This window comes from Trypanosoma brucei, chromosome 4 (genome assembly GCF_000210295.1).
Source record: "Trypanosoma brucei gambiense DAL972 chromosome 4, complete sequence".
NCBI lineage: Eukaryota > Euglenozoa > Kinetoplastea > Trypanosomatida > Trypanosomatidae > Trypanosoma > Trypanosoma brucei.
The window spans coordinates 583301-608733 of record NC_026737.1 but is presented as its reverse complement, the minus strand read 5'-3'; the positions used below and the strand labels follow the sequence as shown (position 1 = coordinate 608733).

Here is a 25433-nt window from a genome sequence, read left to right as displayed (position 1 = left end):
TGTATATACAAGTGGAGGTTTAGGTTAACAGAAAGTAAATAAATAATCAGGGGAATGAGTGAGTGAGAAAATAAACGATGGGGACCTGAAAGGGGGAAAATAAAAGGAAGAAAAACAAAGGCTATCCTACCGTTAAAAATTCCCTTTCTCTTTTTTTTATTGCTTTTATTTTCCCTTCTTTCCTTGGTTGTTTGTATCTTCGTGTCTCTGTGCAGTTTATGTATTTGGTGGGTAAAATACAAACGGGGAAATACCCAAATGCCGACGTGAGACTCATGACGTTACTGGGGGGGGGGGTTAATCCGTAAAACTGACAATTGGCACAATGGCTGCTGTGTGTATAAGAAATAAAAAACAAAAGCCTGTAATATAAAAAGATAAAAAGAAACTAAAGAAAACAACGAATAAAAGCACAAAACACGCAGAACCAAATACAAACACACACACACACACACACACACACACACACACACACACACACACACACACACACACACACACACACACACACACACACACACACACACACACACACACACACACACACACACACACACACACGGATATACATATATATATATATATATATGTGTGTGTGTGTGTGTATAGAAAAGGTCGCTAACACGCGGGAAGGTAGATGGATGAAAACGCTATTTATCTTCCCCTCAAGAAAAAAAAAATTACATTGAAAATACAGCAAACAATTATAGTTTTCACTGCAATCTGACCATTTAGATTTGAAGTATATAAGCACATAAACATATATATATATATTTATATTTATATAGATTCTCTTCCCTGCGCATAAACACACCACCATTAACTCGGACACATGCTCATTTTTTTTTCCGCTGCCGGGAAGAGGAGGGAGTGGTGTGGAGGTGAGAGAAACCGAGTCAGCAGATGGGAGAGAGATATGTGATATGGACGATGCGAGTAACAGCCAAGTGAAATAAAATACAAACACACATGGATATCGAATAAAGAAGAAGAAAAGGAAAGGAGGAGAGGGGAAAGTCACCAACAATAAGCAAAAAATAAAATAAAGTGGTGGCGTACTAAAATGGGAGGTCCATCAACAGCGATAAGAAGTTAGAGTAAATCACTGCACGCAAAAAAAAAAGAGAGCGAATAATAGAAAGAATAGGGAGAAAAGAAACGGTCGTCTCATGAATATGTGCATATATATATATATAAATAAATATATATATATATTTAGGCATCGGCCCATTGACTCCGGAAAAGCATGTTTATGCTAGCACGCCATTGGCACTACACCCTTACATTGGGACTTTCTCTTCCAATGTCCTCCAGTTGCAGTGGCGGGTCATCGGGGAACAACTCACCATCCAGTTCAATCATTTGCCTAAAGAAACCCTCATTGGGGTAAATAGAAGGTCGGCCCCTTTTCGTTAGCTGGTACGCATCGCCAAGTCTCATGCCTCTCTTCATCATGAAGTATGCTATTACTGTCGTGGCGGAACGCGAGAGTCCGGCGAAGCAGTGGACCAAACACCCTTCACCTTTTTCCACACTCATATCAATGAAGTTGACAGCCTCATCAAATGTACAACGGATATCCGCCTCCTCAATATCATCTAATGAGATAACGAGATGTTTTCCACCAACCGGAGGGACGGGAACGAGGTCCCTTCCCACTGTCAAGAGGTTTTTTATGCCAAGTTTATCGTACACCACCTGTGATTGAGTGGTGCGCAAGCTCCCACAAAACACGTTATCAACGATTCGATCTGGATATATTTTATTCCAAAGCATGCCAATGTTGGGTAGCTTTTCTGCAAGGTTTTCATTGAGATACGTTTGATAAACACTGGGTTCGTTGTCTAAGGCCAACTTAAGCGTGGGTAAGATTGCAAGGTTCGTGTAATCGGGGAACCTTGTTATGTTGGTGTTCTCGGCTAAATAAATGGTGGAAAGCTGCGGTGTCGATGCGGTGGCAACAATGAGATCGTCCAAAACGCGAGGCAACCCCGAAAATTCATTGAAGTCTAAGGTGACAGTGCTCAACTTGCGTAGTTTGACAAATGTTAACGGCAGGTCCTTTAGTTTATTGTGGCTCGCGTCTAAACGATCTAGTTGACGGAGTTCACCCATGCTGTCTGGTAGAACAGTCAGAGCATTATGCGCAACGGAAACACTTCTCAAGTTGCAAAGAAGGGCCAGATCGTCGGGAAGGCTGGTTAACTTGTTGTAACTAAGGTCAATACTCGCCACGTGAAGCAGCGGCGGGTCAAACAGCTCCTTCGGTACAGTGTTCAGTTCAAATTGATGCAACAACAGCTCAGTGTTTCGAGTCTCGCGGCAGCTTGCAACTTCCTCCTCCCAAGTCTCACCTTCAGTATCCGAGACTTTGGGAAGTACCTTGGGGCCTGGATTCAACTTCGCAAGTGTTAGCCGCCGTAGGGCTCGCTCCGCAGTAACTGATTGGGTGGTGATATCTTTCGTCAGCGTTCCGTGTGGCAGGTTGGCCTGCATTTCTAGGGCTTCCAGTGACTGCGCGACACATATATTGCATGTTGGCACCAATAAAGCAAAAAAGTTGCCATCAACCCCATCCTGCCCGACGGTGTGGACAAGATGTGGGCTGAGTTTGTGGTCGTCGGCGTGTGTATCCACTAACGAACACTTGGCGCAGCGTATGTAATCGTCACACTTATCGCATAGAAATAAAACTATGGGTAATTCACACCGGCACAGCCCGCAAACGAGTTTCTTAACAAAAGGAACCCGCCTTGCAGCTGCAACTTCATTAACAGATTGAATGCCAGACCGTATGCAGCCGTCGGGCAGTGCTTCGTTGCGGAACATTGAGCACCACAAGTGGCCATTCCCTGCCGCTGGGTCGTGACCGAGAACATTCCATAGTCCGGATTCGTCAGTGGTGGTAAACCTCTCTGACACGGCCATCTCCATATCAGCAGGCGATATGTTCAGCGGTTTCATCTCGTCGAGCCTGCTGACGTCGATCGCGTCGCTCAAATATGAATGATTCATCAAGTCCCTCACAGTTGTTGCGGGGTTAGTTAGCGCTTGGAGGATAAAGTCCACGAGCATCGGCTTAAGATAAAGGGAGGCATTCTTTACCTTCTCACAAACCCCCTTCACATCAAGAATACACCCCTCTGAATTAGAAAATCGGTACCAGTCTTCATGCAGAACTGAAGGGAGTGCTGAAGCGGCCAGTAAACCAACACAGAAAACGTCAAGACTGAATCTCGACATGTGGATCGGCACCTTTAAATCGTCAACCACCCACTGTGGTACACTATACAGTGGTTGGTCTGTTTCCATACTTTCGACAATTTCCTCCCGTGCAAGGAACAAAGGACCAAAGTCCGAAACCCTAAAACCAACGCCCAGCTCATAAAAAATGTTTGATGGTGTCAGACGGAGATGCGGCACACCATTTAGGTGAAGCACGAAAAGCCCCTGGAGGACATCGGCGAGCATCTGTTTCAGTGTGAAGAGAGGGTTTTTGTGATTCAGCAACGGGGGAAACTCCGCGTAAAGAAACCTGCTTTTAGCCAGCTGCTGCGAAGCAAAGCACCCGTCCCTCGAGTCCACAATCTCCAGCAGGTTTAATACGTTAGGATGGTTGATAAGTCGCGAAACAGCTAGTGCGTGACGCAGATCGTCTGTGCTGATTCTGTATTGTGAGGCAGCCTTCAGTACTGACCGTTTTAGCACCTTCATTACGAACTGCTTAGATGGATGCCGCCGCAGGTGCACCCGATATGTTTCACAGATGCCTCCAGACCCGAGCATTTCGTCGAGTGACACGTTCTTCCGCCAATGATACCTTGGGTATGCCCACCTAATGTAGTTATCCGAGCCAGAGCGCCCACCACTTGGTCCAGTATCATTATGCGACGCCCTGAATCCCGGTAACCCAACACTTCCTCCAGCCACAACAGAATTAAAATTGTAGTTCCGAAACAATGAGAAGCTAAACAACCCCGGAACTGTTGGTCGACGTTCCGGATCATCGTCAAGACAAACACGGATGGCATCCTCAAGCGAACTCGCGATGCTCCAGTTGCGTTGAGGAAACTGGAGCCTATCAACAGAAACTAGTTCACAGACTTGTTCAAGTGCCTTTCCTTCAATGTCAAACGGCTCTCGCCCGTACGCCAGACGGTACATGAACAGCCCAAACCCCCAAATGTCTACTTTGCTCGCGTCCTTCGACTGGTTGTCAGCTTCATCAATCATGAACATCTCGGGAGGCATGCACGCGAGTTCACCATTAAAGAGAAGGCAATCACGGCTCTGTGTAGAGAATATACGCCACAACGCTGCGTCGGCAAGGCAGGCTTTCCCATCCTCCCTCAAAAGAACGTTTTCCAACTTCAGGTTACAGTGGTATATATTGTGCGAATGAAGAAGACGGAGAGCACTTGCAACATCACGCAGTATAGACAGTAACCGATCCTCTTCAAGCTTTCCGGCAAGACGAGCGCACGAACCTTCCTTCAAAAAAGGGGTAACAGATATCACTGTTTCATTCCCTTCGTCGAGTAGCAAATGGACTGGGCGAAGTAAACCGTCACCTGTCAGGTTCATAAGAGCCCTCTTATCGTCTAATACCGGTTCCACCAAGTTCTTACGGTTAATAAATGTCATCACCTTAAACACAAACTCCCGTTTACCAGAATCTTCAACCTCAGGTGTCGTGACGGTGGGCGTCGGTGGGCCACTGTCGTCCACAGCTTTAACCAAAAAACTTCGACCCACCGTTCCCCCTGGAAGTTCCTTCACTACGCAATATGCCCCGACAAGTTCTCCGGGACGAAACGCGCCAGTGCACATGACGGCAGCTGAATTGGACTTCAACAATTCGGGATGTGCTCGAAAGAAGTCAGCAAATTCTGTTTTGGAGAGAACCCCCCATAAACTCGTTAGCGACTTACTTAAGTCGCTGCCCTCTTTGCCGTGCATATCCCCCGAGGAAATGCTCTCTTCTCCACGGATGCATTTATTGAACTTTCCATTACGGTTGTTGACACTATCATCTGTACTCTCCGCGGTCGGTAGCGACTGGTCGCCAATCCCGTCTGAATCATTTGTTTTACCCGCGACCTTCCCTCTTAGTGCGGCTATGCAAGCACCCATAGCTTCCACTCTTTCAGCTTCCTCCTCCCTCTTTTTCTTATTTGTTTGCGTGTAAACCGTGTTTATAAAGGAGGGGGAAAATCAAAACGTTATTCTTCTATCGTCGTTCTTACAGCACGGAACTCTCTCCAACTACTCCCCTTTTCTCTCGCTATCTCTTTACCTCTTCCTTTCTTTCTTCTTTTCTTCCTACGTTGGCGATCTCTTCGGTGTATTATATAGCACTCACTCGCGTAAGGGAAGTTTACCAACAAAGCAAAGGAGCCAAATTTGCGGGACAATAATAGCAACAACAGAAATGACACAATGGTATGACTGTACGCAGCGATCTCTTCAAAGGTTGTGCGTCAATTTTGGAGGGCCCTCTCTTCTTTCGTCCCTTACGCAGTTCCAAGATCCGCCTTCCGACACTTCGTAATTCGAACTGGTAATAAACCCGAACGAAGAGTATAAGGGGGCGAATGAGAATTTCTCCCGCAGGAGGAGGACGTGAGAGGGACGGTGAGAAGCTAAATCAAAAAAAAAAATATTAGTAAAGTAAAACAAAAGAAGAAAAAAATAGAAGGATATACATTGACACGTAAGTGATTGGAAACTCGGGTACAAGGAAAGTGAAATTTTATGGGAGAGCCAGAGTGGTAAGTTGTTGAGCACACGACAGTTCCGGCCCGGTTATGGAGTACTGTAGCCGGTTGTGCACTTTGTGAAACAGAAAATAGAGACAGTAATAAAATAAGACAATAATAGGAGTAATAATAATAATATCATTGACAGAGGTGTACCTAACATATCTTCGTTTTTTTCTTTCGGCTTCTGTGCATCTCTTCTCCTTTACTTCTCTCCTTCATCATCAAGGTAACACCCGTCACGCTGTCGGAAACCGGTTCCATCGGCACTTTCATTCGGTGAACTTCCCTTCCGTTGGCAAACATACACTTTACTGAGCGACAGGAGCTGATGCACACACGAGGGGCTGAACAGCAAAAAGCCGCAAATGGAAACATCAAAGAAAGAAGCGAGAATAGAGAGCATGGAAAGTGTGTGTGTGTGTGTGTGGAAAACATAGTTAAGACCTTTCTCCACTCTTCCCATCATACTTTTGTTTCTTTTTTTTTTTTAACCGCATGCTTCGTTTACTCCCAAGAAGTAATCGTTGCAGGTTCAACGCTTTCGACTCGGTTCCTTTTTTTTTCGTCTTGATTTATTGTTCCCCCACGACTGTCCCCTGTTCGATTTCTCTTGCGCCCATCATGGACAGTCTAGCGCACAAGAAGATACACCACAACCGCACCTGTTCCAAAGTTTGCAGCAACTGGCACCGTCACTCAAATCCGGTGGCACCGTTACGATGCATTCCATTCCAACAAGTTACTTCGGCTGCTCCTTCGTGAGGGATATCTCGCCTGATACAACCATTTGTAAGACTGAGCTGAGAGTTTCAGCTGTGTTTACGCCTCCAACGAGTCTGTAGTGTACGGTGCCCTGCTTGGAGGCGCGAAGCAGAAGTGCGCTGTGTTCCTTGTCGTCCTTCAGTTTGTCTGCAATCTTCTCTAGTCCCAGCTTTCCCCGAAGGGCCCCAAGAAGGATATCACGAGCATCCCCAGCCTCGAAGAAAACAAGCGGCTCATTGCTGAAGGTTTTATGCACGTCGTTAAGCGAAAACTCAGAAGTGAGTGAAATCACACACAGTGGCGTTCGCTCAGTCTTCTTCCGTGCGTCAGGGGAGCAAAAATTCTCGAGACCATGAGCTGACGCGGGGAGCGGCCGGACTGGCAGCGCCAACTTTGCAGCACCCTTCTTTGTAGCTTGCTCACTCTCACCACCCTCCAAGGAGAAGTTAGCCTCATCGTAAGCATCGTTTGCACAGGCCAGTAAAAACTTTGCAATGGGCTCATAAGCAACTTTCTTCCCCGGGTATATCACCGGCTTCACTTCGCCAGCGGTGGTGTTGAGGACAACAATGGCTGGAAGTTTACTTACGCCAAATTCTGAAGCGAATCCAGACTTTTCTTGCTCCCCTGCAAAGTAAAACGGCATCGACTTGAGTCGCGGTGAGAGCGAAAGAACGGCATAAATTGGCGGCACGCGGCTTTTAGCACTGAATAGTACAACAGCCTTCTTCTCTGGTGCCGCCTGAGCCGCCTCGCGTAACTCCTCAGCTTTTTTCACCGTCTTGATTCCTGGTGCATTGATGAGACTGATGGCTTGCGATTGAATGGCTCCCGCGCTGCGCTCACCGGCGTAGTCCATAGCTGCATTGGCACGCTTTTCTCCCAAACCCCAAAACTTAACCGTAGGGAAACCGCGCAGGTTGAATTGTTGGCCAAGTTGCTGGTGCTCATCGGCATTCACAGCACCCACACGAACAATTCCCTCGACAGATTTGGCAAACTTTTCCCACTCCGGGTGAAGGCGCTTGCAGTGCCCACACCACGGTGCGTAGAAAAGGATAAAAACGGGTTTGTGAGAGCCGAGGAAGCTGTTGAAAGTCGCAGGGGTTAGCTCCACAACACCAGAGGAGGCTGTGAAGGGGAAGGCTTCTATGACAGTGCTGCCAATTGCCAAAAACAAAAGGCTCGCAAGAAGAAAAGAAGGGCGCTTCATCGTCATGTGTGAGTGCGCCAAAAATAAATTATTTGCTGCTCTTCTCTCCTTCTTTGATGTTATTGTTGGTGTCGTTGTTATATGCTAACGTTGTTTCCTCCTCTGTCCTTCAACGTGTATTTTCCTTGTGTGAGAGGTTGACTTTAACCTCTTTTTTATTTTGTCCTTTTTTCTTTTTATTACACCTGTTTAAACTCGCGCGACGTTAGTTCACTGGCAAAAAAGTTGATCAAAAACTTAACAGCCTCATAGTTGGTAGGAGAGAAAAGCAGAAGCACATAATTCCATGTCTCTCTAACAGTGTGTCGGGTAAGCAAAAGAGGGGGACAACGAACTTTTATTTTTTAAGAAAAAAAGAAAAAGACTCACATCATAGAGGGGAAATTTGTATACGCTGCTAACGGACGCATGCGGCAGCTTTGTGTTGCAATGGCAATAGCATTGTGGAGAAAAAAAGATCGAATCACACGGGAGGCAAACGCGGAGGTTACCAGAAAAACCCATGCAACCGTTGTGAATTGACGATACTCCACATCTTTGAGCCGCCAAAATCCCTCAACACCAACACCAATGACGTTACTGTTACTTGCGTGCAAGCAATTACTTGAACGAACGATAAATGCAAGAAGTGTGCCTTTTCAACAACATTCCATAAGGTAACACAACACCAAAAACAACTCACAGCGGTATCCAAAGTTTACGCCTTCGGTGACCGAAAGCACGACAAATAAATGCGCGCTAAGCCATCATATGGAGAACTACCACAGAATACAATACACAAATACAAGTTCAGCCAACAATAACAACATCAAACATAATCATAGACGCGGTGGCACCCCCTGAATTCTTTTTAAATATTTTGACACGTGAACACACTTACGAATCCGCTGGCACACTCCCTGAGCGGGCTTTTTGAAAAATTTGCTCGAGCCGCTGGAGCTCCGCCCGTTCCTTCGCACGTTTGATTTGGGCCTCCTCAGTTTCTTCGCGTAACATATGCTGATTCTTCACCAAATACTCATCAATGGCGTCATGTTCCACAATAGAAATAAGATCAAAAGGAAGGAACCCATAACGAAAAAGTGCGTTAGGCCTGTTGATAGCGAAGTTGTAGTGTCTGCAAATCTCCTGTCCGGGGTTAATGCGTGCAATGGAGTAAATCGTGACGGCGGGACGGCCATCCATGGCAGCACTGGGCCCAATACGGATGGCACAATTCGGCCGATTGGAATGATTTACCAGATCCAATAGTGGCACGAGGCACAGTTCTGAAGGTTCTGGAATTTTGGACCAGCGCCGCATGAAACGGAGGACACGACGCCACAACGCGGAACCGTTGTAATATTCCAGTGGTGGAAAGTGTTCTGCCCGCGCAAGTATCAGTCGGGTGATGCGCCTAAATGTATCAACGGAGAAGGGTGGGTTTGTCTTTTCGTGGATGGAGGTAATGTTGCGATGGAACACTTTAGTCATTTCCTCGTAGCTCTGCCGCTGCCAGCTGTCTAGCGCCATACCGTACATGCCGAAGACGAACTGCTCATTGAAATCTTCATCATCAATTAATCGCGCCCAAGGCATGGCACCCCCGCGAAGAATCTGCGTGATGCGCTCCATCTCTTCCGCATTCTGAGCCCGTGTTATGTCTGGAAGTGAGCTTATAATTGCACTCATTTGCAGACCAAGGTAGAACTGTGACGTCATCGCTTTGAATTCAACATCACGTATTGCGTCACGAACATTGCTTAGTGTCACATGGTGCAGTGTGTCTGGTTTAGTGTGGATATTCGTCACTGTGTATAGACTACTAAGAGGAATGGTTGCAATGGGTTTGTTTGCCTCTAGCGGTTTATTAATGCTGGGGCTTAGAAACAACCCTCGGATCTGTGAGGATCGCACACCAATAAATGTCTCTTGGTGCATCTTAATGCCGAAGTGATTCGCGCACGCTTCGTAAAAGTCGCGTGGAAGTGTCGACGCTCTGCTGTACAGCTCTTTCCCGATGCATGCGGAACAGCGCGTTTGTGAAAACATGGTGGCGAATGTTCCTTCCGCCTCCTTCTGCCCTTTCCCACCCTTTCACTTTTTTCCTTTTCCCCGTTAACTTGTCGGGGCCCTCGGGCACTTCCCCCCCCCCCAAAAAAAAAGAAACATATAAAAGAGGAGGGTCGTCGACAAGATTTTTTTTTTTAAAAAGAAAGAAAGTACGTGAGGACACCTTGTTCCTCCTTGCATCGACACCCGGCAAAAACAACAACAACAAAAAAGAATCATGATTACTCACACGACGCACGACGGGGTTATGAATCCCTACCAACCACCAGTCCCAACCTCCGCCACTCAAGACGGAACGTTGGACAGCACATTGGCTGAAAATAAAGGCACGTCTAACCGTAAAAATACACTTACTGTGTGAGAAATACATATCCCGCTAAGTTGATACGTTAAGTGTACCTCGAGCCAAGAGGAGACCGCCACAATTTAGAAGGGTACTGCCACTTACCCTCTTTTCTCTGAGTGCGCAACAGATTGTAAAATCAAAGTGACTTCAACATAACGGTTGTTCATTTCACAGGTAGATGATAGCTACGTACAAACTGCTTGTTACCCATCACGAAAGTGACCGGCAGGTGTTTGGCATCCGCCGGTGTTCCAATATGTTTCTTTTAAAAAGAGAAAGGGTTAGATTCCCGTCCTTGTCACAACTCTACCCCTCAATAAATCCCGTGAACATCTCCAGCGGTACTATCAGTTCCGTGAAGAAATAAAACCCATTAGCTCGTCGCCTCCAATCATCAACAAACTTTCCAATAGCCACAAATAATGCTCAACTAGAGGACATATTACCATGAACGCTGTCATGGCAGACAAAATACCGCGGCCACACCATTTCCACACTCCGCTTCAGCGTCAAGGCACAAATCTCAACGGAAAATCATGTTTATACGCCGCATCTCACACATTATTCCATCCTCGAATGCCCGTGCTCCGCCACATCGCGTGGATGTCGGCAGTTGCAAACCGAAGCTATTTGTACGACAAATCGGCAATCAATGCAACGTGGTCTGATGGGTACTTCCGGTTCGGGAGAGCCACATTTTCTGACAGCTCACTCTCTGGTGGAATGGGAATTGTCTGAACGACAAGTAGGCGGTCTGGGTTGAAGAAAACGTAGTCAATAACCTCACGGAATGTCATTGTATAATTAGTCCATGGCATTTCCGGATCCGTTACACCATACGCATCTGTGAACTGCATTGGTGCCTCCATGTCCGCACGGTAAACATCAAATGGAGGTCGGTAATCAGCCTTTACGCTTGACGCAACGCCAGTATCAGCTGATGTTGCGGCACATGATGTGCTCGCATCTACACTATTGCCATTACTCTCATTATTGTTATTTGTGTCATTCTTATTGTTTTTCGAAGCACACGTGGCAGATTCCCCCTTTCCCCTTCTCACGTCCAAACCCGTTTCAACTTCCGCAGACCCCCCCGCTCCCTCAGCGGCGTTGATGCCTAACATGCGGTCACAACCCCAGTGGAACACTTCCCCTTTCGCCCACGAGTGATGTGACGCCTCCGTACGTCCCGTAGTCACTAATTTGTAGCCACCCGTTCTGTGGGTAAAGTTGAAGTCCCCACATAAGACAACACCCCTGCGCGAATCACTGCGGCTCTTCAGTTTGTGAAGAAGCATGTATACCTGTAGAAGCCGAATATGGCAGGCGTTTGCATGATAGAACAAATGCGTGTTCCCAACCACCAACTCTTCGTTTGTCGCGTTATCTTTCAGTAATACCAAGGCGCCAATCGAAGTAACATTCTCCAACGCCTCCTTCAACTCGGGATGACGGGTCACCTCAGCTGCCAGAGCTGGATGTTCCTTCTCCATCGTTGACCAGTTGAGCGGAAATTCATCCTTTTCCTGCAGGAAGAATCTACTGCGCCTCCAAAAACATGCACATCCCTCCCTTACACCACCATTCTTGTTTGTATAGCATCCCTCATAGCCGTACTGAGTCATAACACGGGAAAAAAATTGCTGGTACACTTTTTTCCCGCATTCCTGCAAACAGATAATATCACCATTGTATGCAAGAAGTTCCTGCACGATACGGCTCTGTCGGTACTCTAGCGACAGAATATCATCTGTTGCGAAGGGATAAATGGTTTTCTTTGCCGAACTCGTGCTACAGAACTCCTCGTGCAAGACGTTGTACGTAACCATCCTAAAGCTCGGTGCTTCCACAGATTGCTTTGTTTGAGTCCAGCGATCCATTGGAGGCACTTCGGCACGAACCTGAGGGAGCTCCACTTGTGTGCACAAATCTGAACCCGGCTCCGGTAGGACGCGAAGAAACAGCGACTCACCCAACTCCCGTGTTGTAGGAGTAAAAACGGGTTTAGTACTGATTACGCGCACAGTGGCATCAGAAGAAGCGCCCGTGCCCGCAGGACTCTTGGGAGCGGCGCGTGCGCACCATTCATACTGAACATCTACCTCTGTGGTAAAGAGGGCTGTGATGCCCGCGCAAACTGCTGGGGCTCCCACGTACAGCGCTGAGGGTGGCACTACCGCAGTAATGGTGGGAACGTTGTATTTAACCGGCACAACAGTTGACCCAATCAACATTTGTCTGACGTTCCTCCAGAATTCCTTATTGGAAACAGAAGTGTTAAGCTTGGTTAGGCCATTTTCTTCATTTAAGATCTGCTCCCCCTCGCTTGACACGCCAAGAACTTCAATTGGCTGACAATTCTTCAAAATCTCCTCGCGTGACGTCTTTTTGCTCTTTTTGTCCCCCGCGGACTGCGCGATGAGAATCCTAAGTCGTTCAATTGCTCTGTCAGCTGCCTCATTCTCGTCTCTTGCTACGCTCTTCCGCCATAACGGTGCTGATGGGCCGCCGAGTTGCAGACATAAGTCCAAAGTGATAATGGCACTATTGGTGGGTTGCAGCACAATCGCCGTGTTGGGGTGCCGTGCCATTCGCGCCACGCTCACCGATCTGCTGCTTCCAGAAGCGGAAGGTAACGAAGAAGCGGAGGCAAAAGCGTAAGAGACGACGATGTTTGATATGTCAACCCTTTTATTACTTGTGGGTATCAGTGCTCTCACGGAGAACCCGAAGCGGCGGGTGGCGTACCACAGCGTTGCTGTTGATCAGTTACTGAATACGTATATTATATATATATATATATATATATGCGTGTGTGTGTGTGTGTGTGTGTGTGTGTGTGTGTGTGTGTGTGTGAACGCGTACTCTATTAAGTGCACTTCCACACCTGAATGTTGTGTCCAGCACGCCTGAGTTAGAGGGTCTCCGCTTGACAAAAAAATAAGGTTACTTTGTGGCACCGTCACACCTCCAATGATCACCCTGAGTTTCGCCGCCCCAAAAAACCTAACGTCGTCTTTGCGGCGAAATGTTGAACTTAACGAAATCAATAAGCAGAAATGGTACATGAAATAAAAGAAACATTTGACAACGAAACACCAACGAGGAAGAAAATGAGGAAAGCAAATCAGTTCCAAAACTTCACGGAGAAGTGCCCAACCAGAGGAGCGCGGTGCACAACAAATTTCTGTGGACACCCGCCACTAATGCCACTCCCCACTCTTCATTTACAGTGCCCTTTTCGTATATTCGGTCACAATGACGCGATGGATGCAAACAACACATACACATGCACACATGCACAAAAGCCGCGGCAATTTCAAACCAACGTGCCACCACAAATGGAGAAATGTAGTTGCAATCATGAAACAGTCGGCTTCATACGACCCCGTAAGTCTAATGCATCGGCCCAACGTCGACTTTTGAACGCATTGTACTCCTCCACCATGGGAAGAATATACACTAACCACACGCGACGGGCCCAGCAGTACATCCAAGCAACCATAACTACAGTTGATATCACCATCCATGTTGTCATGTTCACATCTCGCTTAATTATTATAAGAGTATTTTCCTTCACACGATGGTCACTAAAGGATTGATTTCGCATCATAACTGTTGCACCCATTAGTAAGACCAGCAGAGTCACGTAGAGCAGGCCGAGAGCCACAAACACGATGGGGTAAAACACAAGACGGTGTGAAAGTAATGGAAATGCACAGGAAACGGCATTAACGATGAGAATAAATACGAAGACGGGGTGTAGCGTATCCGCAAGAGTCATAATCTCTTAATACTATAGGTAGAACTTACTACCTACTTGATGCGAATATTGGGAAAACTTACGTCAAGAAGAAAAGGAAAGGAAAAGAGAAGGAAGTAGGATGAGTTAAGAGAGATATAATTCAAGCGAAAGCAGGAAGATGGAGGGAAGAAGTGGAGCGCAACAACCGCGGCTGATATCGCCCCACTCCATGACGTGAAACGACACTTGGATTGAAGAAGAAAATAATAATAATAATAATAATTACTGGAGCTGTCTCACGCTAATTTCACTTTTCAGAAATCCCACTCAATTGCTTTAAGAAGGGCATTTCTATTCTTCCTCAAACTACTCGAGATAAGGGAAGATTGACGGTAGCAGCTGACTTTGGAGATTTTATGGTAAATAAAAAAAAAACAGATAAAAGAGAGGACATGCACATCAACTAAAAATAAAAAAAATAAACACTAACATAGAAAAAAAGATATATATATATATATATATATATATATATTGAAGGTTGGTTCTCATCACCCCCTTCCCAAACTTCACCGTTTATTTCTTTTTTTTTTCCCCCAGGGGTAGCTGAAAGGCCAGCACTCAAGTTAGAGGAAGGGAAGGGGAAATAGCAGTACAAGTGAAAATGCAAAATAAAAAAAATAGAAAAATAAAATAGCAGTTTTCAAATCGAAAGGAAAATAATAAAAGAAAAAACAACAACAAATAAGGCATACATAAGATGTCAAATGCTGGAATAAGTGAACCGATAATCAAACACATCTTTCTTTTTTTAGACGAAGGCACAAACGTGTAGAAAAAAAGCGGATGCCACCACACTGGCATCGCTTCAACTCACCATCACTTCTTCTTCTCAACAACTCAAAATCACGTATCAAACAATCAAAAACAAAACAAAAAATGGAATGGAATGGAATGAGAAAAAAAAAGTGAAATTAAGCACGTAAACGAAAATGAAGAAGTAAATCAAAAATAAATAAATAAATGGAGTATGGTTAGAGCACACCATCAAATGTGTAGCACTAGATGTTGATAAGGACAAGAGCTTTAAGGGAGAATGAAAGGTGTGAAGGTGAAAAAGAGTTGTGGAAGGGGAGGAAAAAAAAAAAAAGACGATCCGAAGCGAAAAATTAAAAAAAAAACACAACCTGAAATATGATGCGAAGTAAAACTTCTCTCGGCAAACTGGGGTCTATGGAATCGCGCCATACCCCTTCGTTGTTGGCATCATTCCTCCCTTCTTTTTTTTTTTTGGTGACCGTCCCGTTAAGACCCGTAGGGGGGGGGGCACATGTTATTTTCCGAAAGGAAGGTTAATCAATTAATAATGATAAAAGCCACGGTGAAGCGCGAAAAAGTCAAATGAATCAAGAGCGAAAAATTGGAAAAAAAAACACGCACACACAAACTAATGACTTTATCTTACCGCCTCTTCTACTTTTCTCTCTTTCCTTTCACTTCTTCATGAAATCTTTTTATTGTTTAAAATTAATTTCCCCTTCACCGTTTTACCCGTTGAATAATACGTAAATAACTTCGTTTTGCGGAACCTTTTTTAAAAAAATTTAAACAAAAAAAAGAAGAAAAAAACCCTCATGGTGTGAGGTACGCCGTTCTTCATTTTGAAATACGGCCAAACACAAAAGCAGGGTTTCCCATTCAACTAATTAACACATATTCGGACGCAATAACTTTTGGTTTTGCTTCCCGTTGTTTTCTGTTTTGTTTTTTCTTAAAAAAAAAAAAAGACTTCCTCTTCTGCTTTCCCGTTTCTTACACGCGCTGTAAAGTGTAATGCGCTTATTACCATTCCCCTCTACTTTGCAACTTGGTAGTCGTGTCATCCGCTTGCTGACACTTGAAACGGTAAAAGAAACCAATAAAAATACGCACGTTCTCATTGTTTTTTCCCCTCTCATGTTTATAATTTACCTTGGCATAAAACAAAAATAGGTGAATTTAAAATGGAAGACAGTTGTGAAGGATACACTTCGCCATCGTTATTGTTGTCTTTAATGTTGCTTTCGTTTTTTTTTTCGTTCTCCACCCTTTATTTGTTTCGTCTTGCGTTTCCTTTCGTTACGGCCAAATGGGAGAAAAGGAGGGGAGAGTCAATTCACATATATTTTCTCGTGCATCCTTCCCACGTACACAAACACACACAGACACACTTCACACCTTTCTTATCTACACCTTTAGGAGTTAACACATCCCGTTTCCCATTCCTTTCTTCATTCATTTACGCTCCTTATTATGCACATTGACCAGCCGAGGCAATATTATTTCTCAATCCCACTCTACTTCATTTATTGATATATTCACTCGCCCCTTTTCTCTCTCTCTCTCTCCATTTTTCCGTCTCTTTAATGTGGATTTTTTTTTGCGTTTTTTTTTTGTCCTTTCGGTCAATCACCGAAGACACTCTCTAATCTTGCCGGTGCTGTTTGCCCGTCTGCGACTGACGTATCCTGCATGTGTAAGGCGTGTGTGACGAGGGAAAAGCGAGTATACAGAGAGAAGAAAGAAAAAGAAGGAGGAGGGGGAGAAAAAACGCAAGGATGGAAGGGGCTTTGCTTTCCTTTTTGCCTTCCTACTAAACCCTCTATCCTTGCGTTTTTTTCCCCTCCTCCTTCTTTTTCTTTCTTTCCTTAACTGCAGGGATCACTTGGCGGAGCATCACCCGCAGCGGCGAGATCAGAACCCGACGCCACTGGGCCGCATAAAATGCTTTCCAACCCGTCTACAGTTGTGGGAAACTTATCCCGCTTCAAGTTAATCACAAGTGGCCGCACATCCCCATCAGCCGCTGCGGGCCTCAGCATGGAGGGATACTCGCAGGTTTTGGATCCCCGCACCCGCGCCGCAAAGGGGTCCTCCACATCAAACACCATGCGGAAGTAAGAGAGCTCCGACACTTTGAAGTTACTGTCGATGTGAGAAGAGAAGATCAGACAACGACTCGGCTCCACGTGGATCTTTTCGGCTGCACGAACGAAAATGTCGAGATGCGGTCGGCTCTTGATGTGCCGCTCATGCGCCTCATCGCCATCAATAGCCGTGAGGAAACGCAGTGCCTCCTCTGGATGATACTGCATCAGTGTCTTAAGGGTTCGACTGTACGACACAAGCGCAAGCGGTATTCCATTATCCTCCAAATCGCGCAGCAATGCCCGCATCGCTGGATTCACACACGGTGCCTCGCGAGACCACATCTCCTCCAACTCTGCCACCTTGGCGTTGGCTAAACCATAACGCGTCTCTACAATTTCGGCATCGTCGGGTGAACCGAGTGGGAGGTCTATTCCACGGTCCAGTAGCACATTGTGAATCCCACTGAAGGCAATCTCACGGTGCTCTGCCTGATAAATAACTTTATCGACGAACTCTTCCGCTGTGAGCGGTGGGATGTGGCGGAGGTGCAGCGCCCGATAGTTCTCATAGAGTGACTCCAGCGTTTTGCCCCACGCAATGAAGTTCATTTCCATGACGCTGTCAAAAAGCGTCTCGCACAAAAAAATGGCACCGGCAAATTCCCCATGCATGCTGCTCATGGGCTGCGGTATAGCGACTTGCTTGCGGGCGACGCTCTGCCTGCATCCGGAATGCAAATGGATGCGATGTCTGTTGGCATGAATAAATCGTATGCTATCCCCTGCCATCAGGTCATACGTTATGCAGTCCTTCTCTACACGCGTCCGCAGGGTCGCCCCACGCCAGTGCAGAGTGAAACTAAGTACACTCAACCCAGCGGGAAAGGAAGGGTCTAAGTGCAGACTACGAGACGTGATCTTAACACCACCAATACCCATGACAACGGCAATCCACGTTGCGGACATGGCACCAAAATCAAGTCCTTCGTCGGCAGCGTAAATGATGTTATCTAAATCCAAGCTAGCCAATGAACATAGTAGCGGCATGCCGTGAGTGAAGCGACCGTTCGCTCGGAACTCCACACACGCAACAATAGCCAATGACTCCGCCGAGTCATGCGTGCAGAGCGGGGCGTAGTAGGACAAGTTCTGCAGCAAATCCTTTCGCTCAAACTCGGCTGGGTACAACAACATGCCGAGAAGGACTTCGGGAATATTCACAACTTTATGACGGTATATTGCAAGAGGGTGGTAGTTCATGGACAAGGGGTGCTTTGGACGCTCCCCCTTCCATTCTTTCAGTGTGTCAAAGTGATCATGCACCAAAAAAACATCAAGGTGGTTGTCACGTCGCACAACAATCTCGTTGGAGATGGTCCTGAAGTTTTCAAGTTCCGATATGTCCATGTTAATTCCCTGCAGCAGACAAAATATAGCTTCATCACCAACGATTTTTTGTTGTTCCTCGTAAAGATTGTAAGCATTTCTCAAGTGTAGCTTTGCCGAGAGGTGAACGTAAAAGTTCCCTGCCGCGTTACCGTTGTACTCATCCGGGCCGGCAATATTGTCCAAACGAAACACACCTTCATTTTCCACCCACTCCCCAACTTGCGACCAAACACGTGCTGTCTCTAACATGAGCTCCAACAGCCACAAGCGATCGTTCGTGTCAATGCTTTCCACGGCAGAAAAATACATATTTATTATATAGCCCACCTCAGCATTGACGTGAAACCGGGCGTTGTTGAGGGTACTACAATGCCAACACTCCGTCCCTGTGATCGTTCTGCGTGGGTATACGGCGCCGTGTTCAAGCGATAGACGAAGGGCGTTCATTCGAGCCTGAGAAAGCATACAATAGAGGCTGCGAAGGAGCGCAAGCGCACTTGATGGCGACGTGAGAATATAGTAGATGCCATGGTAAACGTACTGTTGGAGGTCATACAGCAAATTACTCTTAGTTGTTGAGCAGCCAGCCTGTGGCAGGCCGTTTTGCAGGTTGCGAGAAACACAGAACAACCGAAACGAATTAAATATTAGGCCAAGTTTCATGCGATTAGGCGGCAGCTCGTCCTGTCGCTGGATATCAATCCAAAAGGTACTCCAGAAATTGTCCAACACGAGACGTTGCTCGGCCACGACATCCGCAAAAGACGGAAACGGCCGCGAAAGTGGAAGCCCCCCATTGTGATGTCGTGCATGAAAGCTCAACGTTACCTTTTGAGGCACGTTGTCGGGGGTAATTGTATAGGGGAACTGTTTTTGGAAGCATACACGACCCCGCGAGCCGGAGGTGCCTCTCCAAGCGGCACGGGAAGAGTGTGGATGCTCACTCTCGCTTTCGCTTACGTATGCTGCATGGGAGAAGCCGCAATCACGGTGGGGCGTATAAAAGTCCTCCGGAGCATTTCTCACTTGTTGCTCGGGGACTATCTTGTATGTTCGGTCGCCGCATTCTACTGTGCATGAGGCTTCCGTTTCAGTGCCTACCAATATGCCGGACGTGGTGGATTCGATGAGCAGTTTTTCCGTGGAGTCACCACCCACAAGATACCAGTCATCCAGCGATACAGTAACAGAAACGATAAAAACAACAGAATAAGTAGAGGACTCAGTGCTGTACATGTCCTCTTCGATGTGTTTTGCTGAGGACTCGGAATTGTTTTGTGAAGCGAAATCTGTTCCACTCGACAAGGCGTCGATGGAAAAGTTGGTGCACACAGTCTCAGCGCACCAGAGGTCCAACTCGTTCAAAGAAACAACCTGGCGATATGTGGAGTCAAAAGTAAGCCCACCGTCACCGCTGACGACATCCACGCTGGTGCTAGAATACGTGGCGTCTCGCAAGTTCAACCTCTGCGACGGTGCCTCGCCAAGGGTCCCGGATTCTCCATCAATGAAGCAGTCGAGAGTCACTTCACATACGGTGGCACCAACTTGAATCTCTTCTGGCAGCGCTTCACTGTCAACGTACGCGTTAAGGGGAGCACTGTGGTAGACGCCGTTCATGTAAAGACTTGTTCGGTACCCTACCGTTTCCGACTCGCAATGATGCCGTACGCCTAAACACCCGTTGGTACCGTACATAACGCCGTCGGGCACAACACCCGAAACGTAAGTGGCTGCGTCCGTTCCCTGAACCACATCCCATCCTTCAAGGTGGAAAATGGGACGCTTCGGTACCTCATAGTCTCTGGCAAGTAAGGAACGCGGCCAAAACCCCATGGCTCTCACCTTCCGCGGTACGTTACCTCCACTTCGGACTCTCTTTTTTTTTCTGCTTTTGTATCTCAGGTACGCTTACTCGATATACTTAAAGGTCTCCCTCGACCTGTTCGTTACGTGTACGTGCAAACGTATATCTGTAATGTATGTATATATATATATATATATATATTCGCGCGCTTACAAGAGCCCACCTCCCCCTCCGGACAGTTTCACCAAAACCCTCAAACCTCTGCGGGAAAAGGAGAGGGGAAGAAAATCAGGACGACTATTGATGATGGTGTCGCTTTCGTGGCACACAGATGTGTAGTTTGCTCTATTAGCTCCCCTTATTTCTTATTTGTTCTTCCTTTTTGTTTTTGTTCCGCTTTGTTTCCTTTCTCCCTTTTTTTTCTTTCCGGGGACGGCGACAAAGGAACACCTTTGCGCTACGGTACGGGAGCCTTTGTACAGGTGCAAAAAGAGGCAGTAAATAAAATAGGAATTAGAGAAGTAAAACTATGTAAATTCAGTAGGAAATGAAGCAATAGTATTGAGAGATGCACAGAGCGTCATAGCCCCGTCCCCTACGAAACGGGAGCAACCTTCTCAGGATGTCCCTTTCGCACAAGAGATTGACAGCATGAATTTTGTGCACTCCTGAAGTCAAAGCGTTGTTTGATCTACTGAAGTTCCTAACGAAGGGAACCCCCAGAAATCATACCTCGGACGGACGAGACGACATCAAAAAACGCGCACCTCAGCACGAATAACCCTTCGGTGCGCGGCATAAGATTTTGATAAGAAAAGAAAAGAAACCCACACCCGAAAAGCCAACAGATAGTAGGGTAAGGGTGGGAAGGTAGTTTTAAGTAAAGACATTAGCGAAAAACCACTTGCCTTATTTAATGCTCTATATAATATGTTCTATGGTTAAGGGGCTTAGTCCAGGCAAAATGGGCATTCAAACTCCCCTCTCCTACAGTTCTTATTTCGGTATTCTACCCGGTACTGGCGCTCCGCTAACTACCAGACATGAGACTGCCACGTTTCCTCGCCTCCGCGATTCGTGCTTCTCCAGGTGTTAACTTCCCGCGTAAGGGACCGCCACCGCCGCCTCGAGCAAAAGAGTCGGGCTCCATCAACTGACGGACTGCGCGCTCTCCTCGTGAAACTGAGCGGCGCTTGCTGTCACGAAGAGGGGTTGCTGAAAACGACAAGCAGTGAGGGGATGATTTAGTGTCACGTGTCCTGCTTTTGGCTGCCAGTTTAACTGATGGTTCTCTCTTCTGAGTCTTTTTCCTCGTAGTGCCCTTAGCACTGGGTGTAGAAAGGGGTTGGGCGGGACCCGTAGGCAAACAACTGGACTCAAGACGGCGACCAAAGAAAAAGTAATCATCCTCAAGCATCGGAGAGTCACAGTATTTGACATGATCGGATGTCTCGGATGTACCCGTGTCAACCGCAGAAGGGTGCGCGTGGAAGAACCCTGGGGTGACACTCACCATCGCCTTTAAGTCTTGTTTCCCTTCGTCAGTCACTGTCACCGGATGTACACCGTCGAAAACGTCTATAAGTGATATCACCGCATCGGAGCTGCGATTTTCTCCAGCTGCTACCATCTTCGGCCCGTTGGAAACAGCAATGCACGTCGGTTGTTGTGGCGTCGCCGCCGCCGCATAATAGTCGTGGTATGCCTGAGGGGGAAAGAGGCGGGAGTGCATCGCAGCGCTGGTGTCATCACCTTCATGAAAAAGCAGTGATGCCGACGATGAGTTTTTCACCACCCTCACATCCTTCTTGGAAGGTACAATAACACATTCACCCGTTGCAGCAGCGGCCGCTTGGGGTGCCGACACGAGCGCGGCAGCCTCCCTGGAAGTTATCGGTATCCGATTAGGGGCCTCCACGGCAGGTGCGGTCCTCGGTGAGGCAAATAAATCTTCGATCGGAACGAGCTTGGGGCTAAGTGGTGAAAGTACAGCGTGACAATGACGCTGCTCTTCCTCAGCAGTGGGCGAATATCCTTCAGGCTCTGTGGCGTCATCAGCATGTAAGTCCAGCACCTCTATAGTGGACCTTTGCCGTCTGGATTGTGGGGGTCTCCAGGCCCTTCCCTTTGATGAAGGACTGGCTGCCACAACATCCCGCGAGGTGATGTGAACTGCTGGCGGTGGTTTCGCCCCGGCTCTACTGAGAATACTCATTTTGACACTCTGCACGAGAGCAGTAAGGCTCTTTGAAAGCCGAGTATAATGTTGTTGCGTTTTCTTTAGCTTTGCAGCCTCATCACCCCCAGCTGCAGGTGAGGAATTGTGGACCTCGGGCATGCCCTTTTTTAATTCATCAAGTTTGTCCTTGCATGTTTCCAACGGCCAAACTGTTGCAAGGGCCAGGTTCACTCTATATGAACCCTCCTCTGTGCCATCTCCTGCCTCGTTCAGTGGTTTCTGCTCTAATTGCGAGGCTCGAATACCTTCAATGAACCTATCGACGCACTTCACAATTTGTTGAACCTGACCGCAGGCTGTATGCCACACAGTTTCTCTGGAAGCTGCTGCATCTTCCCCTTCCGGTGGAGGAGTCATACCGGGCACTAGAAGCGCAGTAGCCACCTGCTTGGGTGCTGGTGGTATCATTGACTGACAGCTCTCACCGAATAGGGAAGCATTCGTCCTCACAGCAGAAGCCTTGTTAAGTAGAACACCAACTTCTCCTTTATTTAGTGTATGCGTTGCTTCTTCGCCACCTTTAAAGTGTCTTGCGCTCGGAGAGCGAGACCTTGCACGGCTGCTAATGGATTGCGGAGATGGAGAGGACCGACCCCCTCTCCCTCCCACCCTTGCCACAATATCCAGAGGGTGAACGGGAAAACTTTGCCGGCTTCGCTCCACGGCTTCTGTCAACCGCTTCAACTTGTTCTTACGAGTGTCAATCGCGCTAACTAGCGAATCCACACGTTTCTCAATGTAAACGTCGAGAATCTCCTTCACGGAAAGAAGAAAAGTATCCGCTGTCTCCTGCATTCTTCGAATAGCTTCAAGGTACTCTGCCTTGTTTGGCCACTCTACTGTCTTCAGAGCCTTGTTGGATAAGAGCACCCGCTTGATATTTCTTTTTATTTCTTTCATGAGTGACATGATAACAACACGACGGAATGGTTTCGGCGCTGAGTGACTCTCGAACTTCTGTCCTACTTTAAACCGATGAGTCTTTGACTTCACAGCAGCGGCGGCAGCGGGGTTCCCCTTCATAGACTTTATTACGTCTCTCACTTGCCGGCTGAGTGAAACACATTCTTCATTGAGGTGCAACCGAAGCTGCCTTTCGGGCACGTGAGGTGGAAGTTCCTCCATCTTATACTCACTAAACCGCGTGCATAACTCCTCACTCTCTTCTATCAGCCTTTCTACCTCATCAGGGGTGAGGTAAAGATGTGGCTCCATGCTTTCGCGCTCTTCAAGGAATATCTTCTTCATTGTCTGTTCAACGTTCCCGGTTTTCTTCAGGAGGAAATCATGTTGCCGCTTCACAAACGCCAGAAACTCCGCCGGTACCTCATCGGGATCAATTTCCACCCCCAGCGCGTTGTAACGGGGCTCAGCGTCTCCTTCATTGTTCTTTTCTGGGCGCTTCACAGGAAACGTGAGGAGGAAACCTTCATTCGATGGGACGAGCCGCTTCCAGATAGTTAAATTGTCGCCGCCGTCACCGATGCAGTCGCTATAGCCAGTATGCCCGCTATTCGTATGTCTCCCACGCCCTGGTGACTTTCCTCCGCCTCCTTGTGCCTTTTTGGAGTCATCTCCTTTTTTGGCAGCTGTGCAGCCGCCATAAAGAAGGAAAGATGCGTCGTCTCCACACGGGCACACCGCTGCAAACGCCACGGGTGGAACCGTCGGATGCAAAGGGAGAGGTCTCCATAAATGTTTATCCTCATGATTTGGAATAAGGTTGAGCTCAAGGCAAGTGCTGGCGGGAGCCTCATCACCATCAAAACTGCTGTCGAAGCCTCCCACTACAATTAGCCGCGAACCCACAACACACGCAGCGTGAGCACCACGGGCATGCGACCCGTGGCAATGAAGTTGTTCCCAACGCTCATTTACCGTATCAAAGGCCCACGCATCGTCTAACGGTTGGTTGTGGGCATCGAACCCACCATAAATAATCATCCAATGAGCGTAAACGACAGCGGAGTGTAGGAAGCGAGCTTTGGGTGGGTCGGTGGATGGGGGAATAAGAGAAATCTTATAGGTCTCACCATCAACAAGGATCAACTGTGAAGAAACCTGAAGATGGGTATTCATACCCCCAAAGATGTATAGCCTGGTCCCGATAGCAACGGCACTATGGAAGACGACAGGAAGTTTAGGGCTTGTCTCGATAGTGCGCCACCTGCGGGTTCTCAGGTCCACGTCAAATATCACCGGTAGAAAACCAAAGGTTGGTACCGACTCCGCTGCGTGGGCTAAAGTCCACAACGTTGGCAACTCCGTATTGGCCACGGTTTCCGGTATTGCTTGCGCGTTGGATTGAATAGGTTCTTTATGGGGGAAAAGGAGATGAAAGCGCGCTCTGCGGTAGTCGTCCGTAAGGGACTCCAAAGGCTCGGGAGGGACGCCACCATAGCCTACGCCTCCCGTCAAGACGACACGCCGATGCTTCTTCAACACAACAGCGGTATGCCCGTACACGCCAGGAGAGTGGGACTGCTTTCCCTCCACCCGACGCCAATCACCAGACAATAGCGAGAACTCGTACAGCTCGTTCTCGGTAGTTTTGCCGAGGTTTGTTGTGCCGCCGTACACAAGCATTCGTGGGCCACGGGCGGCGTTCCCTGTATAAGATGCTGCGGCGTGAAACGTCAGTGGTGGAAGGCAAAAGCGACGCGATGTTGGACAGGGCATGAGTCGTACTGTCTGGAGCCGCTTGTACGTTCTTTCGGTATCTGCGGGTGGCGCTCGTGAAACCCATAACTCCCGACGTGGAATCTGTCCTGCGTTGATATCTGCTGTACCCTTCTCTTTGACGTGTTTGGGGGACCGTGAAAGAATTCCGGATGCTTGCACCATCGGTGGCTTTTCTCCTCGCTGTGTTGCCCTAACAGCACTGTTCCAATCTTCCACTCTGCGACACCCTGGAGGAGGTGTTTCCGCAATGTCCTCCGCACTATCATTTTCCTCGCTTTGAGATTCTTCCTCACTTTCCTCGGACCAGCTGTCTTCAGAGTAGTAAAGACCCTCATCTTCGTTATATTCCTCCAAACGGACGCGAACGCCCTCCTTCACCTCTACTGTTTTCCCCATCTTCTTCAGCAGTTCATTCATGTCAATCGGACATGAGGCGATGGGTCGCCCGTCATCATGAACCAGTTCCAGCCCCAACTTTTGGTTTTGGCTATTGCGGCCACGCTCTCCCTCCATGCTTGCGCTATGCGAAG

At 47.5% G+C, this 25433-nt stretch overlaps 7 protein-coding genes across 7 annotated transcripts; all 7 read right to left on the bottom strand.

The window, feature by feature from the left end:
- Positions 1-1272: 1272 nt before the first annotated feature.
- Positions 1273-5133, bottom strand: TbgDal_IV2420 (dual specificity protein phosphatase, putative; the record flags this gene model as incomplete). The annotated part of the gene is made up of 1 exon (XM_011774527.1): positions 1273-5133. One exon carries the CDS (start codon positions 5131-5133, stop codon positions 1273-1275), a length of 3861 nt encoding a protein of 1286 aa, XP_011772829.1.
- A 1368-nt stretch (positions 5134-6501) lies between these two features.
- TbgDal_IV2410 (thioredoxin, putative) lies at positions 6502-7743 on the bottom strand (the record flags this gene model as incomplete). The annotated part of the gene is made up of 1 exon (XM_011774526.1): positions 6502-7743. One exon carries the CDS (start codon positions 7741-7743, stop codon positions 6502-6504), a length of 1242 nt encoding a protein of 413 aa, XP_011772828.1.
- An 870-nt stretch (positions 7744-8613) lies between these two features.
- Positions 8614-9768, bottom strand: TbgDal_IV2400 (hypothetical protein, conserved; the record flags this gene model as incomplete). Its single annotated transcript, XM_011774525.1, has 1 exon — positions 8614-9768. One exon carries the CDS (start codon positions 9766-9768, stop codon positions 8614-8616), a length of 1155 nt encoding a protein of 384 aa, XP_011772827.1.
- Positions 9769-10761: 993 nt separating this feature from the next.
- On the bottom strand, positions 10762-12726 carry TbgDal_IV2390 (hypothetical protein, conserved; the record flags this gene model as incomplete). The annotated part of the gene is made up of 1 exon (XM_011774524.1): positions 10762-12726. One exon carries the CDS (start codon positions 12724-12726, stop codon positions 10762-10764), a length of 1965 nt encoding a protein of 654 aa, XP_011772826.1.
- Positions 12727-13496: 770 nt separating this feature from the next.
- TbgDal_IV2380 (hypothetical protein, conserved) lies at positions 13497-13919 on the bottom strand (the record flags this gene model as incomplete). Its single annotated transcript, XM_011774523.1, has 1 exon — positions 13497-13919. The coding sequence occupies one exon, from the start codon at positions 13917-13919 to the stop codon at positions 13497-13499; it is 423 nt and encodes a 140-aa protein (XP_011772825.1).
- Positions 13920-16564: 2645 nt separating this feature from the next.
- Positions 16565-20011, bottom strand: TbgDal_IV2370 (hypothetical protein, conserved; the record flags this gene model as incomplete). Its single annotated transcript, XM_011774522.1, has 1 exon — positions 16565-20011. The coding sequence occupies one exon, from the start codon at positions 20009-20011 to the stop codon at positions 16565-16567; it is 3447 nt and encodes a 1148-aa protein (XP_011772824.1).
- A 1001-nt stretch (positions 20012-21012) lies between these two features.
- Positions 21013-25416, bottom strand: TbgDal_IV2360 (hypothetical protein, conserved; the record flags this gene model as incomplete). Its single annotated transcript, XM_011774521.1, has 1 exon — positions 21013-25416. The coding sequence occupies one exon, from the start codon at positions 25414-25416 to the stop codon at positions 21013-21015; it is 4404 nt and encodes a 1467-aa protein (XP_011772823.1).
- Positions 25417-25433: the final 17 nt, after the last annotated feature.